The sequence below is a fragment of the Triturus cristatus genome, chromosome 10, assembly GCF_964204655.1.
Source record: "Triturus cristatus chromosome 10, aTriCri1.1, whole genome shotgun sequence".
NCBI classification, from domain to species: domain Eukaryota; kingdom Metazoa; phylum Chordata; class Amphibia; order Caudata; family Salamandridae; genus Triturus; species Triturus cristatus.
Genome location: NC_140593.1, coordinates 156,145,533 through 156,166,714, shown reverse-complemented (window position 1 = coordinate 156,166,714; position 21,182 = coordinate 156,145,533). Strand labels below are relative to the sequence as shown.

Genomic DNA, 21,182 nt, shown 5'->3' with positions numbered 1-21,182 from the left:
CATATGTAACATTAATAATTGGAAAAAAATACCACAACATGATATGATAACACAGCATAACATACAACAGGATGCCGTTTAATGCAGTGCAGTATGCTAGCATAACTATAATAGCACACAATACATACCTAAGAATGCATTCCATAAAATAATATACCATAGCCAAACACAATAATCTTAATATATTATAACATAAGATAGCCAACCATGATAAACATAACCAGATGTAAAATATGTAACATAGAGCCCTTAACATAACATATACGCAGTAGTATTTTTCGAAACCCTATACTCTAACACCTACCATACTTGCTCCAGTCCATCTTATCAACTATCTGCAGTGCACTTCGCTCTTTAAACATTTTGTTTTGAGGACTTTTCGTTCACCCCATGTTGTCAACACAAATATCTTTAATGATGCGGTGAGTCAAAAGTGAGAGAAAATTCACCCACAGTAGAGTGCACTAGGAACGTAAGCCTGTCTGAAATCTTCCACTCACTGCACAGCACATCATCTGCAAACAGCCAAGTTTCTCTGTATTTTTCCCTAAAATCCAAGCTGAATCAGAAAATGTGGGTGTATACAGGTTGACTTCCTGTTCCCTGGATTTATTTGCCTTAATCCTAACGAGATCTGAGAAAAGGTAAGATTCAATGTGTCTGTGATTGTTGTTCAACTTTGAGAGATGAGAGCCGGTGCCTGTCAAAGTCGCTATTAGAAAGAAAGGATATCTCAGACAAACTATAATGTGTCGCTTGAACTGTATATTCCCGAGGCAGGCTGAAAGTACCCAATAACCGTATTTAAGGGCCAGAAACCAGTCGTCAGACACCTCTGTCCGGCGAGTGTCCTGTGTGTTCACGTGCTCAATAAAATCGTCTATTTTGTTCTCACGCCTGGGAGAGAGAAGGCCGGGTCTCTTTTGAGAGGGAGATGTCATCAGCGGAAGTCCCGGGCAGCGCCTCACAATGAAGGCATTGAAGGGGCTGTGTGTGTTCTAGCAGAATACGAGCTTCACCTTGAAGCATCCACCGAAGCTCCAGGGAACGAGCGTACCGTAATTACGAAATAATTGCGCACCTATTGCGACCTGCCGCCGGAGGCTCGCGTCTCTTTTCTTTTGTGCCTTTAGATTTAAAACAATGTCTTTTGAAGAATGAATCTTATTGTCATTCAGGGGGAAACAGTGTAAATACTGCGCAGAAGCTTCCCAAGAGCTAATAATCCACTACAAAGGGATTGAGTAATATTTAAATTGTGAACATGATCCCCCGGGATATCCGAGGATTTAAGCAACGCACGGTGCAATCTAATGCAAGTGATGTGTACTCACAACTGCTGAACACAAACAGACACTGATTAACAGTACACACAAAATAGCTCATATTTTCGTCAGCGTAAAATCGGTATGTAGTTCGGACTAACAAACACGTCTTGTTTATATAGCGCCTCACAGTCGCGCTGTAAGTAACAGGAATGAAAACGTATTTTGCAACTTTTTGTGCGAAAACAACTATTTTATGGCAGAAGTTAATAAGTAATTTATCGCGGTTAGTATTTGTTTTAAATGCCATCTCGAACCAGAGAGTCTAAAAGGCAATCGTTTAAAATAACTTTATAAAAAGTCACCACTTACCAAGAATCCCAGCAGTTTTAGGCCGTGTAGCGCCATGCTGGGTGGTGTTATTTCGCACAGAAGCGCTAAGAGCAAAGCGGTGTTCGCATGTGGGCGCTGACGGGCTCCTGGGTGCAGAAGAAACGGCAGCCTGGCTGCTCCTCCCCAACCCCTCCAACCCCAGCCTCTCCCCAGCTCCGCCGTTCACTGATTGACACAGGACACCTTGCGCTCCCGTCACTACAGGGCGCGGGGAGGGGACAGGTATGTAGATGGGAGGTCAGGAACTGCTGGGTGAGAGAGAGCCTTCAGAGGCAGAGGTGTGCTCGCGTCTTGTCCAGAGCTCTGAACGGGAGCCCACAGGGCAGACAGCCTGTCACTGTGTTTCACTGAAGGTGTTGGGGGGGGGGGGGGTCTGGTGTAAGGGTGCAGGGGTTATCGACACTTCATCAGAGAGTTAGTTCCACGCCATAGCAATTACTTGTATAAAGATATAAGAGTAAGAGAGGGAAATAGTAGAGGTGGTGAAAGAAAGAGGCGTGAGGCGAAATCAACACTAGGACCCTGATTATAGGGCGACCAGAATTTTAAAGCCCCAAAACAGGTCATTTGACAGAAATAGAAGAAGGACGACAATTGTATTTAAACCAAGCGCATAGAATGAAAGCGCTCTTCAGCAAAGAATTTCAGAAGAGGCAAATAAATACAATTAACATTTTAAAGCCAGTATCATGCCTACTGATTACATTGCTTACTTATAACAAGTTAACTCTTCCTGCATATGAAGGCACGAGCGAAAAGCAAAACAAGCCGAGGGCACCGGAAGACACCACCGCCTTTCTCCGAGGCAGAGCAGAAATGCCTCGGAGAAACGCAGCGTCCTTTTCGGATTCGGGGCGTGTTTTGCTGTTATCTCCTCCTTGAGACTTCTTGCAAAAAACACGCCCCCCGATCCGAAAAGGACGGGGCCTGATCTCAATGACTGACCTCTTCTCCAATGGCTGGCCAGCATTCAAGAGGCCAGCCAATGGAGAACAGGGGAGAAGAGGGGCGGGTTCAAGCCCCTCTTCTCCAAGTCATTAAATCTCGGAGCTAGACTGCGCAAGCGCAGCCTTCGCAGCCGAGACCTAAAAAGCATCGCATAGCTGTTATTTCGTCCAGTAGTCTCCTGCTCCTATTCAGTAAATACTACGTGTAAACCAAAGAGTAACTAAAACTGGCGTAAAAGTTGTTAATTGTTCTCTTTATCCTCTACACAGTAAACTTCGGAAACAACACAAAACTAGCAAGGTACATCTTTGAAAATCAAACGATGGGATCCTTCTATCCCGGGACACCTATCAGCCAGCCATTTCAAGACACATTCCTGGTGAATGCTATGGAATCCAGGCGCCCGGGTATCTCCCTTCCTAGCCTTTCACAAGCATGACATTTCTTGACTGTCACCTCTACCCCTAAAACAACATCGAATATGGCTGCGACCAGATTTCAGGACCTGCCATCCTTCTCCCTAACACATAGATGTTGCACCCTGTACAGATCTTTACGTCCTTAATGGTATTGAGTGCCCTCACCCCTTAGGCAGTGCATCTACCACTTTCTGCACGACAAGTATCTCCATCAACCCCTCTTTCTCCTCCTCCCGGTCTCCATTACCTGGATCCCGTTGTAGCCGCTTCCTCCTCGCGCCGCTTTCAAGACCTGGGAGTGCAGGCCAGGGGCGCGTCCCCGGCCTCGCCTAGCTCCTTAAGCCGCCTACCGATGACCTTCTAACAGCCACCTCCTCATGCGAGACAGGCATTTCCTGTGTCGATACGTCATGAAGGGGTCTAGGTGGTCACTAGCGCGGGGTCTCCGGGGTTAAGGAGGTGGGGGGGTCGAAGGAGAAGTCTGTGGTTTTTGGTCCCCGTCGAAGCGGGGTAGGAGGGGGGCCTGAAGCTCCCAGGAGACGGAAATTAAAACAAATGTAAAACCTCCGAAATTAAATAGTTTCCCCCAAAATAGTAAAAATAACAAGCACTTGCAATGCAATAGGACTCGCATTTACGCAATTCCTATTGCATTGAAAATGGGAGTGCGGGTGGGTGGGGGAAGGCACGAACAGGAGTGGGGCGGGGACCCCGAGAAGTCACGGACTGCGAGAGGGATGGGGGAGACAGGGAGCAAAATAGTGTTAGGATTAAAGGGGCCAGTAGCCATGCAAGGATACAACTGACGAAATGCTCGTCATAAGGAGGGACTAACAAGCCTAAAACCAATTGGAAGGCAACATTTAGGACCTAAGCCAATGAAAAAGAGGGGCGGAGAGTGGGCGGAGCTTCCACAAAGCTTCCGCGCTATACTGAATACTGCATGCCTCGCAAAGCGAGCAGCGCATGAGCTGCAACGCTAGGCTTGACATAAAAAGGCATAAAAGGAGTATGGCATAATACACAAGAATACTAGGAATTACATCAGGGACCAGCAACCCATACAAATGGATTTTGGTGGACGGCAATCTATTCTGGGGTAAACCAAGTGAAACAGGTCTAGTGCTTTAAGCATCATGGGTCACAGGTGGTTAGCACGCAGTGTGTATCTGGGAACAAACTAGGCACACTCAGCAGTGAAGAATGTGAGAGAGCTGCACATTGCCACAATTCGGAAGCAATAATTCTTTCCCAGCCAAAGCAAATTAAGGTACTTACTGTCAGATGCGCAACATACAAACATTCACTCCAGCCTCACTGAACCAGTCTTGACATGAGCTAGTGTTCGACATAGTTTATCAGTATCCCTGACTGGGCAAAGGTCTGGTCTCCTAGCAAAAATTGTGACCCCATAGACCAGCGCGTGTTAGTGGTGCTTCAGTTAAGCTATTTTCGCTTGCATTATCGCCCTTGCAGCCAGACAGGTTGTCTAAGTTTGTTACTTAACTTGTATGTCGTTCCATAGCTGGGAAACACTGGTTTAGAGCACATAGGGTCCCAGCTATCTATACACATTAAGCATTCCTATTTCCAAAAAAGGGCAGGTATCTTTACATAGTTTTCTCTGCCTAGCTACCAGCCCACAAGCTTTTCATGCAGGTCTGCATTATGGTAATCCTTTAACAGAAGTATGGAACAGGACGACTTGCGCCAGTATGCGGACATTTAGCGGGCGACACAGCAGATAGACTGCTGTCAGACGAGGGTGCTTGCAGGTAAGAAGGCCATGTGATGTAGAAGAACCTAACAGTAAAGTAAAGACCCCTCTCCCCCCACCCCCGGATTGTCTTATTATGTTAGGGCAGTGGGATTTGCAATGTTACTGGTGTTTTTTTCGCCCATACAGGGGCAGAAGGGTACAATGCAGGAATCGGTATAAATAGAGTGGGGGCAAGACCTATAGAAGATGTGCCCCAGTAAACATGAGAGCATGAGGATAAGATCAAAATCTCGCAGCGGCAAGTCAGCCAGGTGAGTTGCGTCAGTTGGCTATGCCAGAAAGTGTGCCGTGGCTCCAATAGCTTCAAGAAATATGGGTTTGGAGCACAATTGCTGACAGTTCCAAAGCACACACTGCACCTCCTTCCCAGTAGGTAAAGGTAATATGCTCATATAATGTTCCCATGTCTTCACAATTCAAAAGCATTGGCATCTTGTGCGCCCCCGGGATACCTGCAACAAAAGCTGGCGATGGGCCATATATGCTGGGTGGGGTCACCAGCATGGTGACACAGCATCTGTAGATCGCAGTCAGACGAATGGGTGGTGCATGCAAGAAGGACATGAGATGTAGCAGAATCTGTGGAGTCCCCTTAGGGGACCTCAGGACCCACCACTCTGAGATTAGATCCGCCTTTGCCCCGTTAGGTGGGGAGGTCCACCTGGCATTCTAGGAAGGCATGACAACCCTTGCTGGGGCAGCAGTTGGTTATCAGTTTGAACCCAATCGTTGGGACTCGTCTAGTAAGGGGTGGGGGTAACTATGTCTTAATCAACCCCAAAAGGTAAATGCATATCCTTGCACACTGGGCTCAAATGATTATAGCACATAGGACTGTGGTTTAAAGTAAAGCAGTAGTTTGTTATGCTCTTGGGGTATCTCCTGTTGGCCCTGCGCTCCCGTACAATTGGAGGTCAGTGGGTTTAGATAAGGGTATTGGTTGGCCCGAACAATAACTTGCAGGGTAAACAAGGCTGTGGTTAAAGAAGATAACAGTAGTTCCCAACCTCCGGGGAGGCCATCGTACAGTCATACAGAAGGGCTGATATAGCCTTGTGCAAGCCCACCAAGCAGGAGGGCTTGGTTCAACTAAATTCATATCTAATAGAAGGGCTTGGTAATTTAGGCATGGCCTCTTTTGTGCAAACACCACACGGTATCCCGATAGGGATGGGGCACACACCTATCAGAGGTAGATAGGGAAGTGGTCCAACTAGAAGGACGGTAACAGCAGGTTGCAGGAGGTTATAGAGCCTGCAATAACGTGAAGGGCAACAATGCTGTGGTTAAGGAGAGAACAGTAGATCCACATCCTGGGGAGGCCATCTCATTCCGACAGATAGGAATAAAAGTCATGGACAAGCCCACCAAGCTGGAGGGCATGGTTCAACTCAAATTCAATATGAAATATGACGGGCTAGGGAAATTAGAGTGGCCTTTTTGTGTAACACACATGGTCCCTCGATAGGGACGGGGCACACGTGTCAGAGGTAGCCAAGGAGATGTCCTACCTAGAAGGACTAAAGGTCAAAAAAGAGGAGGAAGGGGTGCTCTGTCAAAGGTGGGCATGAATCTGTTCTTATGGGACATTAGCGAGGCGCTAGAAACAGCAGGTTGCAAGTTGAAGGAAACAGCAGACCTTGGTGGGGGGCTCTAGAGGCGACGGTGGCCAAATCCAGAGCTTTGGCGGAGTTAAAGGGCGATCTGGAGGTGGAAGGGTACAGAAGGGTACCTCTTCAGGAGCACAATAGGGGTGCCTGTGCCAAACCCCAGGAGTCTTTACGGCAGGACCCTGGAGAAGGAATTGTCGGCGCCCCGCTAGTCCTTTGGGCGGTTGGAAGCCTGAGCAACCGGGGGCTTGCCTTGCAACACTCCGCCCTAAAAGGGCGTGAGTAAAGTGGTGGACCAGTGGTTCACAGTATTCAAGGGGGGGGGATCCCCTCATAACTGGTAGCACCAATTGGATTGGCCACGGTACAATTTGGCTCTTCAGGCGGGCAGGGCAGCGTAGGTCAGTCACTGCTGCCTGCCCTTGGATCGCCCGTAAGTTAAGCCACCATGTTGCATACTTTTGTATGGAATAAACCTGCAGCAATCTTATCCCAATAAAGAATTGTGTTGTCTATTCATTTATTACATTGTGCATGCTAACTTTGGAAAGGGTGGGGAGTGTTGCCTATATAGGCACTAAGATCGCAACCCACCCTTCCAGCCTCCGGGTGAAATGCCCGATTCTGGTTGTTACGTCGAGTTGATTACATGCTCAATTTCAGATCCAAAGATTCGACGAACGACGTTCTGTGGTTATTAGGATGAGTCCGTTATATCCATTTGCATACTGCAGAATCCGAGTTATGTTCAGCTGATGACGTAAAAAAGAGGATATCATTGTAACTAGATATAAACACTCGCCTAGTCTTTGATAGAATTCTTGAGGGAATAACTAGGAAAAATGTAATACTCGGAACTGGCGCCGGCATAGAAAACTAACTTTTAGTTTTTGTTTCTTTTAGTCCTTCTTTCATTTTTGAGTTAGATGTCATTGAAGTTTTCATTTCCGTAATTTTGCCCCGGAAATAGAAGACGGACTATCATGGCAACCTGCTTTCCCCGTTGCATAAACATGGCGGCCATTTAATGAGGTTGACAAGCAGATAACGTCTAGATATAAGGTGAACGAGCACGGAGATGAAGCTAACTCGTAAGGTAGTGTTGTCACGGGCCAAGGCATGCGAGCTGGAGAGCGTGAGAAAACTGAACTGCTGGGGCAGCCGGTTAAGCGATATCTCAGTATGCCGAGAGATGCCCAACATCGAGGTGATCACCCTCAGCGTCAACCAGATCACCAGCCTGCAGCCCCTCAGCCAGTGTCAGAACCTGGCCGAGCTCTATCTGCGAAAAAACAACATCCAGAGCCTGCGTGAGATCTGTCACCTGCAGGGGCTGCCCTGCCTGCGGGTGCTTTGGCTGGCGGAGAACCCCTGCTGCGGCCCGGACCCCCACCGATACCGGATGACGGTCCTGAGAACCCTGCCCGGTCTGCAGAAGCTGGACAACCAGGCCGTGAGCGAGGATGAGCTGGCCCAGGCCAAGGAGGAAGGGGACCTCCTGCTGCCGCCTTCTGCCAGCGTGGGCAATGGTTGCCATCCAACGCCCGCAGTTGCCACAGACACGGAGAGCGACCTGCTCAACTTCAGCATGGAGGAGACCAACAAGATCAGAGAGCAGCTGGGCATGAAGCCCCTTCACCGGGACAAGTTCTCTTCTTTTGCATCCCCAAAGCAGACCGGGAGTGGCACCTGGAAGAGAGAGGGTAATAACGTCGTTAGTGCCATCCTGCTGCTGCTACAAGAGCTCGACAGAGACGGACTGCAGGCCGTGCACCAGACAGCAGGGGACATGCTGCAAGTGCTGCAACAGAATGAACTTCAGGGAGAAACGCAGGAGGAAGCCAGTGCCTGACAAAACGAGTAAGGCGGGAGCTGATTGGAATGTTATGAACTCCGTGCAGCGGACAGGAAACCTTGGCTGAAGGGCAGGAGAAAAGGCAACAGGATTATTGTGCCTTACACTTCGGCGTGGGCTGGATGTGGGCTGAATTCGGTGTTCTGGAGTGCACACCAGTAACCGGAGGGACAGATGCATTAAATGGTGTTCAGAAAAACACTTCGGAATATGTTTTACAGCCTGTAGAACACCAAAAAAACAAAGATCCTGCAATTTCGATCAGATCAGTCTCTGGCGAGTATACATCTGAAGTTGTCCAATACAAGCTGTAAAATTACGCATTTATCCCCGTTTTGGTGCACTTTGGTTCACCCAGCCCCACATATCCTAAGCATCTGAATGCAAACAAAAAGAAAATAGCTTTTGAAATCACAATTTAGAGTGTTCCTTCATTAGAACTTGAGACATTCCATTCGTGAGGATAAATGTGTTGATACAACTCCAATCGTCTTTATTCCATGAGGAAAATCGCTTGTGGTTTGGGTTAAACATAATGGGTGTTTTAGCAAAAAGATAACTTGATCGTTTGGTGTAGAGTTCACCGAAGACTTCGAATTGACACATAATGTTGTAAACTGCTTAAACACCCCCAGCTTTGCTTCCAGACATAATGTGTGCAATATACACAGTTGTAAATACTTTATGAAATATATAAAAATGAATGAACTCGTCGTGCGCTCTTTTGTTTAGTCCGCAGGAGTATTTTCGTTAGAATAAGCGGTCTTTAATTGAACACGTTTTTGGTGTAATAGCATTGATCTGCCACCATTTTAAGATGGCCGTCTCTCTTTACATGAAGCTGCGCCAGATGTTGTCTTTACTGTATTTGCTTCAATTCTTGGCGGTAGCCTTGGATTAATGTTTTATGCTCCTCCTGTAGCGTCGTTACTTGTTGCTTAGGTTACGGCTCTGGGACTGGCGGGCGGATTGCGCATGCGTGCTTGTTAGTTCTACGGTGCTTTAAAGAAGCATTGGACTTCGCTCTACTGTTCTGATCGGTAGCTGGTCATGATGGCAGACTCGGAGTGCGGAGCTGTGCGGGAGCAACACAGGTTCAACCAACGCGCTCTGGAAAGATATCTGGAAGACCGACTACCAGGTTTCCCGTCCGACACGCCGCACGTCCTGACTGTTAAGCAGTACAGGTAATTATTAGTACCCTGGGTCCACGGAGCACACCTGTGTAATATTCTAGGCTGCGCCTCGCACCTGTCGGAAATTGTACTGAATAAGCTCTTGCATTCTTTGACAACTGAACATTAAACGAATCGGCATTGCCCTTCTACCTCAAATTGCTACTCCAAGCAGCTGGATCCCACGATAGGGTACATGTATCTCTCCCCCCCACCCTCCGATCTTAGGGTATCTTCTGAAAATAAACGCCTCCTTTTCTGCAGCAGATCGAGGCAGCTGAGCTAATTTTCAGGCGGGGTTACTGAATGCTCAAATTCAGCCTAGGCTACACATTATCAGAGAAGTGTCCAATGCCACCACAGTACAAGAAGAGCCAGGCAGAAAATAAGACCGAAAAAAAAACTGAAACGTTTAAGAGCATAGCTACGATGAGGCCTTGAAACAAAGTGTAATAAACAGAATGGAGCAGGGTATTAAGTGTGTGTGTGGGGGGGGGGGGGTGACAAATGTATATAATCGTATCCAACAATGGATAGAAACATAGCAAAACGTTATAGTAGGCAATAAACATTTAAGGTAAAAGGGTAGGACAACCCCTCAGGGATTCAAACTTGACCTGGAGGCCGAAAATAGATTCATGATGTAAATGCATTAATCTACCTAGGCACCACATCCTGCTTATGCAACATGCTTTCTTTAACGGAGTGTTAGTCTGAGAGAGCAAGTGTGGTAATGTAAATAGCACCTGGAGACCTATACTTGACCCTTTTGGTCTGATTAACTGGTGTATTTTGCTCACCCCACAGCGACAAGGATGTAGTATGTGTATCCAGCAGTTGTAATAAATAGTAGCTAATGTTCCTAAAATAGACTCGCAAATGGCAGTCCAGTTTAGGCCTGCAACATTCAGCAACAGCAAAAGTAAATAAAAAAAACCACCTACCTGCGACACAGCGAAATCCAGAAAGCATCACGAAGGTCAGTAAATCCAATATTGACCATGTTTTCATTGTTTCCCCCCCCCCCCCCCCCCCCCCCCCAGTGACACAAAATTAGGAGTTGGTCACAGAGGAAATCAGTGCAGTAGATTATGAATGATGCTGTGGCAGCTACTTCTGTTACATGCCAAGGTAGTTGGAAAAAAAATCAGGAAGATAATGGGACTTGTGCACTTTAGGCACAACCAGGTAAGACCTACAAATAATTTTTATGCAGGGTTGCTCTGTATTTTTAGGTCTCGCCTACGCAGCGCGCATGCGCTGCGTAGGAGGAGACCTCTTGAAATCGATTCCCTTTTAAGCCCAAAAACGTGCACGCATTTTATTGCATTGCTTTCAATGGCAACGTGTGCACGTTTGGCGATTCCCTTGTGGGAGCGAGCTTTGGCGACATCTGTTTGTAATTAACTTCCAAACAGATGGTGTCCAAGGCTCGCTCTCCCCCTCCCCCCCCCACCACTCGCTCGTTACTTTAGTGCTGGCAGCCCAGCATGGTGCTCCTGTCGCCGCCTCATGCTCACACGTCATCTGAAGGTGAACGAGCTCAGCTGCTGTTCCATCGTTGCTGATTTGCCTTCATACGCATACCTCGTTAAAGCGGTAATCGCAAGAAGGTATTGTGCTTTGTTTTACGAATTGTTTTGCGTTTCTTGTCTAACTGTTTTTTTTTATCGCACAATTTATTTTGCTGCACGGTAACTGAGATCTCAGATTAATTCGTCATTATGGTTCTCTAATTAAGTCAGCTCCAGTGCATCACATTAGCTGACTGCAACGTGCGATTCAGTATGCCAGGCACTAGTCTCGAGGCTCCAGCCGCGTGACGCCCGGCAGTGTTTCAAGCCCTTGTCCTCACAAAGAAGACAGCGGTGGAAAACAAGCAGCTAGAGGGGTTTTGTTCATTAAACATCGCACATTGATTAATGGGAAACCCCTAATCTGTCTCTTCCTGTGATAAAAAGCATTGCTAGTGCGCAACAGGGTCGGACTGGCCTATAGGCAGTCTGGCAGTGCCAGAGGGGCTGGTCTGAGACGCCGGTGTGTGGGTCAGTGTTTTGACAGTTTGTTTGACTATTTTATGTTGTGGAGGGACTGTTTTTACTGTTGATGTCCGTTATTAGCACATACATTCATTTCGTGCAACAAGCACAGATCCATGCAGTCTGTTCAAACACCTATACAACATGTCCTTACAAATTCAAAACCGTCCCGATTGCAAGTGTGGGCCACTGATTTAGCCACCAGATGTACTAATGGGCCACTTTTCTTTTGGTGCCGGGCTTATTTTTCCTCCCAACCCTGGATAGGCTGTTCCGTTTTATCAAAGCACATCAAAACGAGGTTCCCCTGGGCAAAGTTCCCCTTGCGATTAACATTTTGTTAAAGGAAATGTTCCCTTGATTTACTAATTAGCAGAGCATAAAGTATCTGTATATACGTAATCTGTATTTGTTCTCTGATTGCGCTATCCACAGGATAGCGCAATCAGAGAACAAATACAGATTACGTATATTACTGTATTTGTTCTCTGATTGCGCTATCCACAGGATAGCGCAATCAGAGAACAAATACAGATTACGTATATACAGATTTGTCAACGTATAATGTACTGTATTTCTGAAAATTTAATCTGATGTGCACTCGTAAAGAGGAGTTTGTGAATCTTACAATTTGTGTTTTTGTCTCAACGTTATGCTGGTCATAATGGTGTTATAAAATTTCTTTTATAAAATTTCTTTTTTATGTGATTGTAATGAAACTGTATTGTATATTAGGAGGTTTTTAATAATTGTGATGTTTTGTTTAATGAATTTGTATGATCTACAAGGATGAATATATTTTTAAAAAAATAAAGAAATTCAATTCCCAAAGAAAACTTTCTTTCTGACGTAATACTTTATGCTCTGCTAATTAGTAAATCAAGGGAACATTTCCTTTATCTGGGTGCAGTACCCTATCTCCCTTGGTTATTAAGGGGTCCCTCTCAATCTTTCAAATATTAACATTTTGTGCCAATGCTAAACAGCCCCTAAATTAGATGGTCAACATGCCCTTACCAAATCTTCCGGGTAGTCATCTCAGTACATCCCAAAATTCTCCATCTGTTCAAATCCTTCTGCGCTCTTTTTTTCAGCGGGTGCTTGCGCGTGCCACACTCACGAGCTGAGGATGAGCCGTTCTGTTCGCTCGCTTGTGATTGCCCGTGGCTCTGTGCGCCTGTATTCAATAATTCAGCATGTACTGTTACAAGAGACATGCCTACCTCATTTCACGTCTAACCTATCTAAATTAATCCCTTTGTTGTTGAATTAATCCCTTTGTTGTTGAATATCTGGTGGAGCAATGTCTTTGACACAGCATTTTGGTGGATGACGGCAAAATATTGTCTAATTAACTGGCTGTCATTATGACTAAATTTCAATATTTCTGAGCAGCCGAGAGCAGCCACAATGTGTACGTGGCAGACAAATTCTGCAGTGGATCCTGGAGACTACAACGTTTCCGAAAATACGGTTATGTCTTCTGTTTCTGGTTATAAAATTCATGAGTACAATATGTGGAAGAAATAAGTTATAACTAGGGCTCCCGGTTTTCCGTTTAAACAGATTTTTACATATAAATACAGACGGAAAATAAGTTTTCCTTTGTCTGTATTTATATGTAAAAACGGGAAAACACTAGCACATTTTGTGGCGCTGCCATGCTCCAACAGAGACTTGAAAAACAGGATGGTGTGGTGATTGTTCACAGAGCAATTGCCTCTGGTGTTATCAGTATTCAAACACAGCCTCGTTAACAAGCGAATGGTATTTTAAAGACCTGTGAAGTACTCTGGTGTGGCTGTGTGTGTGCCTGGGAAGCTGTCTCAGCCCGGGCTGCCAGACAGGATGGGGGGTTGCTGAAGCCCTTTGAGTCCAATGGGCATGGCGCGCCTGACGCTGGGTCACCGGTTCGTATCCTGGTGGGTGCATGCAGTCTTTCGGAGGCAGTGGAATCGACGCATGTCTATTGGGTTGTGGTGAACTCCAGCGCTCACTGCTTCCACTGCTTCACTGGCCATAGCGGGCACCGGGCAATCCCCCGGTGCGCCGCACGGGTGGGGGCCGGTTTTCGGTCCCTGGGGGCCGTGATTGTTACAGGGCTGTTTTTGCAGCATAGCTGCAAAATCGGCCCTGTACCAAAATCGGCCGAAAACCGGCCCTGGAAAAGAGCTCGGCGGCCCCCCCCACTCCCCCCCCCCCCCCCCCCCGTGGGGGGCGGGGGGGTCGGCCGAGCACTTTACCAGGGCCGGTTTTGGTTCCCAGTCTGGCCCTGACTGCTTCACATCCGTAGAAACGATGGAGGTGGCAATCAGTGTATGAGATTGGGGTGCAGGACCCCATGCTGTTTTCAACTGCAGTGAGGAGATGGTGTTGTTTGGTAGTATTGTGGGTTTTCATCGGGTGGAGTTGGATCGTCTCTTGGGGCTCCGTGTCCTAATGCCGTCCAGCGCCACTTGGCATGCATGCAAAGTTTGTTTGTCCGTTGGGGGATGCTGGTTTGGCTGGATGCTGCATTGCTTCTTCTGAGGGGAGATTGAGTCATCATGCAGGGCTTGGATCGGCTGATGACATTGTGTGACAGTACTGGTATGTTGAGAATGGGGGAATCTCTCCCTCAGTGACACCAAGGGTTTTTTGCGGTTCGGTCAGCAGACCCCGGGGACGGCTTACTGATGGGTGACTCCTTTTTGCAGTGGAGGTTGAGTCCCCAGAGAAAGCTTTACGCACCCGGTGGCTTCGGATGTCGGGGGCAGGTGACGTCGGTTTCCAAGCCAAATTTACCATAGGTGTAATGCGGGACATCACTAGTCGGGGAATGCAATGTGGCCATCCGTGGTAGAGTGGAGCTGCAGGGGCTCTAAGAAGGGGTGAAAATCATCAAAGCCTCATTAACCAGCAAAAGGTCTTTTAAAGACCTAGCAAGTACTCTGGTGCGCCTGTGTGTGTGCCCGGGAAGCAGTCTCAGCCTGGGCTGCCACACACAACGTAGGGAGGAGGTGCTGTGAAAGAGAAAGGTTGCCGTGCCTAAGACGTGCGAAGCATGCTTTCAGCCTCATGGGGAGTTTTGAAAAAACAGATGTTTAATTAGTTACAGGTCCGGTAACATCATGATAGACATAGCGTTATTTTCCTCCGTACTCCAGTTCCCATATCCAAATTATTTAAAAGGGAAAGATTTCTTTTAAGTGCCCTTTACAATAGATTAATTGAGTTTCATCAGGGGAGGTAAGGAGCCGAAGTGACTTGCCCAGGAGCACGGAAATACGGCCTAGTTGGGAAGCCGGGATTAGTACCAAAGTCTCTTGTTGCTACTGTGATGAGGTGTTCTGAGGGAAGGACACCCCTAGCTATCATTATCATTCTGTTCTCAGTACTTGTCCCAAGTATGAACACTGATCCCTGTAGGTGCTTATGCTATGACACCCTTACCTATGTACAGAAGACATTATGCAGTTAGTAAGCCCAGATATGCTCTTTTTAGGCCCGGCTTAACAGTGCCCCAATTATATACCTATTGTTATCAAATATTTAAAATCTAGACAGACTGAGGTCTGGCTGCTCACAGAAGACCATTTCCTTCTCACCTCTGGCCATAGGCAGTTATTTTGTATCATTCCACCTCCTATAGATCACTTGCATTGCAGTGCAGGACTGTATTACATCTCAAATGCACACTGAACCATCACATAAAATTATTTCTCATATATACTTTGCCTAGAAAAAAATAAATACAGACGGAAATGGCAAAAAAATAAATACCATAAAACCAGGAGCCCTAGTTATCACATGGTAGAGTATGTCCTGACAAATTGAACTATTAGCGGTACCATGAGGGAAATCATTCAGCCTTAAACCTGGAAAAGGCGAGAATTTAGCAGGGAGGCCAGGGCTGGTTTGAAGCAGGCTTCCCTCATTTGAGTAGGACTCCCCCCCCCCCCCCCCCCCCCCCCCACCCGGGTGGATATTAGTCACACAAATTGGCACTGAAGTGTTGGCATCCTGAAAGACCCGCGGAGCAAGGCTTGTTGGCAGTAAACAGTAAAGCAACACTCAATTCTTCAAAAGAACGCTGGTTTTAAGTGTGCACTGTGAGGACTAGATTAGAAGGCATCACCAATCGTTCTGCAGTGTGCACTAAGAAAGGTAAACTGTATTTTATCTAATTCGGTACAGTTTACTAAATTGTGGAAGTCCATACATTGTTCTCCCTTAAAATAACAATCAGGATCTCATTGATAAGCACTGCACTGGTCCCCAATACTGCTGTGGAGCAACTTTCCTTTTTGCTCCCAGGCCACCAAACTTTTGGCAATAATTTATTTTATGGGACATCACACATTACTGCTGCAAATTATGCCCTATGAACAGAAAGGAAAACATTACACAGTGGCACAATTCATTTACTTGGTTGAGTAAATGCTGCCTTTCTACTGTAACAAAATACCATAAACAATACATGTATTTCTCTAAAATCATTCTTTTTTCTTGTCTCATGTTATGTTTTATTTTGTTTGCAAGAACAGAGCATAGTCCAATATTTTATTGTAGTGTATATGATAACCATCAAGTCATCAACTTAAAAATAAGTCTAACGATGGGTAAAAAAACAAGCATTGGCATAGCCAATAGGTCTCCCCTTTGGCACCTTATAAGTGTTTAGCCATGCAACAGTTGATGTTGTTGCACCAAGGATATTGTGCTGCAAAACTAAATCCTTATAAGGTCCCAAAAGCGAGACCTATTGGCTATGCCAATGCTTGTTTCTATTGTAGCTCCTTACCAATTAGATACACTCCACCCAAGAGTATCCCCTGTACTTAATTCCCAACCATGGATCATACAGGGAAGCTCTTAACACACCAAGAGGAGAAATGGGTCCTGGAGGCCTATCGCACAGAGGGTCTCGAAGAAGGGTAAGAGACAGCTAGAATGATCCCACACAGGCAGTTAGTGGACACAGTCCGAATGGACCTACAGACAAATAATATATACCACCCTGCTGTTCATTACTGAGATTGAGATTAAAGAACAAATGTTTCGCTTTTAAATATGGTAAGCATACACTGAATTAAATTGAAACATAAGTTGTATCCCCCCCCCCTAGCAAAAAGTCTTCTAAGTTCAAACTGATGTTTTTGACAAGTGGTGGTAAAGCATTCTTTATTACATCTGACCAGCGCTCTGTGATTACCCCGCCCTCCTTTGGCAACATAATCTCTTCTTGTTAGTCTGATAATTAATTTCTTAAAGTGTCGTGCTCAGCAGAGGCAGACAAATGAATGCTGCAGATGCCAGATCACAGTGTGTGGCACAGCAGCGTTGTGCTATTTCTTTTAGCATCCTCTGGAGCACAAAAGGAATGGATAGAGGGAAGGATGTTTCCAAATATCCTTTTGAATATGAGCAAAGAGGAAACACTGGCAGAACTTCCTAAACATTTGAATTCCTGAAAAGCGATGACATTCTTGAGCAGTAATTGACTCCCTGCCGTGTCCGTAGTAGTGCAGCAGGGTAACTGCCAAGCTCTGTGTTTGATAACAGCTCGAATTGTTAGAAAAGATGTGAGGTGCATGCACAGAAACAAGTGTTCTCAGATTCTGCTAAAATTCTCCTGTGCAGGGTTTGGCAACTCAAGAACGGGCTAAAAAAAATATGCACAAAAGAGCACCCAGGAAGTTGAGGCAATGAGGAGGAAGGTAAGGCACATGTAAAACTGCAGTGTGATCGTGGGCGGTCGGCGGGCTGGAAAAGCAGGCAAGGAGGCCGGATATAGTGGGCAATGGTGAGCTTTATTGCACACAAGGCAGTTGAAAGGGGTGAATGCAGAGTCCACAACAACAAGAAAAAGTTCTCCAGCAGGAACGAAAAGAGCAAGGTGTTGGTTCACGGTCTTCCTCCTTGGTTGTCGATGTTGATACTTCAGGTACGTCACTTCAGAGGGGGACGACGAAGCTCGGTAAGTCCCAGGCGTTTCCTCGGAGGGCAGTAAGAGAAAGGAAAAGGGAGCCGTTAGTCCTGCTGAGACTCGCTATTCTATGCCGTAACCATAACCAGGGGTGAGATGGGAGAGAAAAAGGTCGTGAGGGAAAAAGGAAGAGAGGGTCGGAGGTGGGGTAGAAAGCACAGAGGTGTTCGGAATGGGGGTCGTGAGGGTGGTATTTACAGGATGCTGTGCTATATAATATCTACACAGGTGGTTCGGTGACTCGGGTTGTCTTGAGTAGACGGAATATTTACACTGGGGTTGACGTCTTATACACAGAACGCCTAGCGCTGAAAGAAGGGAAACGGGTACTCACGCGCTCCGCCGTAACTCTCCTCCGAGTTACGGCCGCTCTTCAGCTACCTCCGTAGGACTCCACCAGTCTTCGGACCACTCTTCGGGTTCTCCGCCTTCTTCTTCTTCCTTCTCCACGTCTCGAGTCGATACCTCCTGCCACGATGTTCCGACGACTGCTGGTTCTCCTCTTCCGTCTTTTATAGAGCGGGTTTCCGGCAGGGAGGAGGGGCTGCCGGGGTCGAGGGGTAGTCCTTCCGGTCTGCTGTCTCTCGGGGTATGTTCCTGTAACAGAGAGAGGGGCGGGGTCGCCGTTGTCATGGGCGTTGTAGACACTGTTCCGTAGGGCAGAGTCCGGAAGGGAGTTCGTTGGAGGGGGTTCAGGCCCGGAGGGGGTCGTAATGGTCTGGTGCAGACGGGTACTTCTTCACATGCAGATGCAAAGTGTAGTCCTGAATTAAAAAAAATAAAATCTATATATATATATATCACAAAACCATTGACGCGGCACTCAGGAGGAGATATTCAAATTGCACAGCTCAACCAACGCGTTTCGGCCATTTCACAGCCTTGCTCACGGTCGGTGAGTCCTTACTCAATTGCACTATATATACGCCCATGTGGCCTTAATGCGGCATTATGGGAGTTGTAGTGCATTAAAATTGTGTATTTACCTTTTCAATATTTACTTGAAAGGAATCCATTTTTCTGTTATTTACAAGACAGTTGTTCATATCGGAGGATTAGTAATTCATTGGTATAGTACCAGACAAGTTCATTATCTTTTGTAATACCATATTCATTTGTATATAGTTCTCATTTGTCTAGTACAAGAATATTCATTAGTTATTGGCAACAAATACATTTTTTAGCAAGAACATTATCTTACATGGTTCTTATAGAATGTTGTTAATATGGGGTGAATTTACACAAGATAATGAGGTAAACATCAAGGAAAAGGTCAAGAAGAAAATAAGAAAACAGTAATGAAAGGGAGAGAGAAAGAAAAAGAGAAGACAAAGAAGAGAGGGGAGAAAAAGGAAAGAAAGAAGGGGGGGAGATTATTCCCTTTTGAAGACGGGCTAGTACCTTACATTTATTTAAGACAGTCTATCCATTTTCTTATTACGTATTTGAAAATAAAAATGAAATTAATTATAAATGAAAGTTTTCCTTTAAGTGTTTGTCTAAATTTATTAATAAAAGTATTTTTAAAGTATTATTTTCGATATAATTTTGACAAAAAATTATTCGATTATTATTGGATTCGGAGGTTAGGAGGGATGGCCATTTTGCTCGATCTGTTTTGCAAGATTTTTTGGTCTAGTCCGGTGGACACCCTCCTCCGGCTGAGGTATGGCTTGAGGATTCTGTTCAAAAGGTGAGGAATCAACAGGCAGAATTATCCAACAGAAGAGCAAGTTACTTACCTTCGGTAACGCTTTTTCTGGTGGATACAGTATCTTCCTGTGGATTCCTCACTGTCCCGCCCGCCTCCCCGTTGTCCACCTGTTTCTACCAAAAAGATGCTTTTACTGTTTGGCATGAATATTTTTAATATGTCTTAATCATGCTTCTGTTTTACTAGTGAGAAATGCTTGATCTGTTGCTATTTCTTTATGCCTTTATTGGTTATGTATTTGTGTGTGTGTATATATAGATATATATTCACTGAAAAAACCATAGGTTTCACACATGTTATAGTTAGCGGAAATTTTACTGATAAAAAAACAATGAAATTCCCCCGTTATAGTTAGTGCAGGCAACTATAACTCACGCGACCGCAATCCTCTGCTGATGACATATGTGTCTTTATGAAAAAAAAATATTTGTAATATATGTATAGCTAAAAATTTATGGAAGAAGACATGGGCAAATAAGTGTCTAAATACAGTATTAGCATCAGCAGAGGATTGCGGTCGCGTGAGTTATAGTTGCCTGCACTAACGTAAAATTTCCGCTAACTATAACATGTGTGAAACCTATGGTTTTTTCAGTGAATTTGCAAGGTTTTTAAAATGCTAATTCCTAACTATAACGTGTGTGAAACCTATGGTTTTTTCAGTGAATTTGTACGTTTTTTTAAATGCTAAGTTACTTCACGCCATTCGTGGCGTGCGCGCCCACTTAACGCAGTTCGTTCCGTGCGCGCACGGTGCGCTTCGCGCACCGCGCGCGCACAGTGAACACGCGGTGCGCTTCGCGCACCGCGCGCCCACTTTACGCAGTTAGTGCCGTGCACGCACGGTGGGCACGCGGTGCGCTACGCGCACCGCGTGCCCACGTTACGCTAGATGGGCCATGTACGCACGATGCGCTTCACGCACTGTGCACACATGGAGGACATATGATGCGCATCGTTGTGAAAGGTAATATTTTAATTTTTCACTATTCGTTATAAGCCATGCACGTCACCGTACGCGTACGGTAAGCGCACCGTAAGCTGGCTCAGATATATATATTGATTTAAAGGCTATTTTCTCAGAATCTACTGAACAGATTTACACCAAACCTACAAAAGGCACTTCCTTGACCTGTAGACCACCTCTCTGCCAAATTTCAAGGAACTCTGTTCAGCCGTTCGGGCTGTAGCTGTGTCTAAAGGTCCTATGGAAAAATGCATGGGAAAAACGCGTTTTGGGACCCCCCTTTTATCTCAGCCCCCGCTTGACGAATCCCCCCGAGACTTTCAGGGTAGGAGCGGAGCGTAGCGCCCCATTAGTTTTGAAAATTTCGCGAGGATTCGTCGACCGGCGCCAAAGTTATTCAAAATAGAATGTTGCGGTTTTCCTATGGAAACAGGGTCCTAACTATAACTACCTACTGGCGACCGCCAGTAGGTTATATATATTTTTTTTTTTCCCAAAAGATGAGAGGGGTGGGGACAGAACTAAGAAACTCAGAAGACTCGAATCGAAGTATATATTAGAGATGCAAACCAAAAGCCCCTCTGGGTTGAACAACGAGGAAGAACTCTGGGTACACATTACATAGTAATCTGAGAGCAGCAAATATTTACTATATCGGGACTACCCTAACTCCTTCTCTGTGAAAAGGTTTGGCAGGCAACAAAGGGGGTGGAACAGGGGAGACACTGATCAATAAAGATATGAGCTTAGACTACAGGGGTTATTAATGATGACTATATAGTAGCAACGACATTAACCTCTGGTTGCGCATGCCCATTCAGGGCTAAAATTAAAAAAGGTGTATTTCATGAATTATAATGAACATCTAATGTATATATGTATTATAAACTGTGTAAATACATGGAACCATACATGACATTTAAGCACGTTACAAGATGTCTGCCCATTAAGAGATCTTGAAAAGGGATACAATGTTTCCCTCCTCTATTTCAATGATATAGAAAGTAGCGACCTCCTCTCTCGATGTCAATGAAACTTTATTATTTGAT

At 45.7% G+C, this 21,182-nt stretch overlaps 2 protein-coding genes across 2 annotated transcripts in view; both read left to right on the top strand.

The window, feature by feature from the left end:
• The first annotated feature begins 7,382 nt into the window (after nt 1-7,382).
• LOC146789126 (cilia- and flagella-associated protein 410-like) lies at nt 7,383-8,983 on the top strand. Its single transcript, XM_085630695.1, has one exon. It carries the CDS (start codon nt 7,494-7,496, stop codon nt 8,265-8,267), a length of 774 nt encoding a protein of 257 aa, XP_085486821.1. The 5' UTR covers nt 7,383-7,493; the 3' UTR covers nt 8,268-8,983.
• A 270-nt stretch (nt 8,984-9,253) lies between these two features.
• Nucleotides 9,254-21,182, top strand: part of ACAD11 (acyl-CoA dehydrogenase family member 11) — a 366,306-nt gene continuing 354,377 nt past the window's right edge. The window contains exon 1 of the mRNA XM_085630689.1: nt 9,254-9,457. Coding sequence (XP_085486815.1) covers nt 9,321-9,457 — 137 coding nt within the window. The 5' untranslated portion in view covers nt 9,254-9,320. The remainder of the gene's footprint in view (nt 9,458-21,182) is intronic.

What these genes read in the sequence shown, in the direction of transcription:
- LOC146789126 (XM_085630695.1), top strand. Translation starts at nt 7,494, where the DNA reads ATGAAGCTAACTCGTAAGGTAGTGTTGTCACGGGCCAAGGCATGCGAG.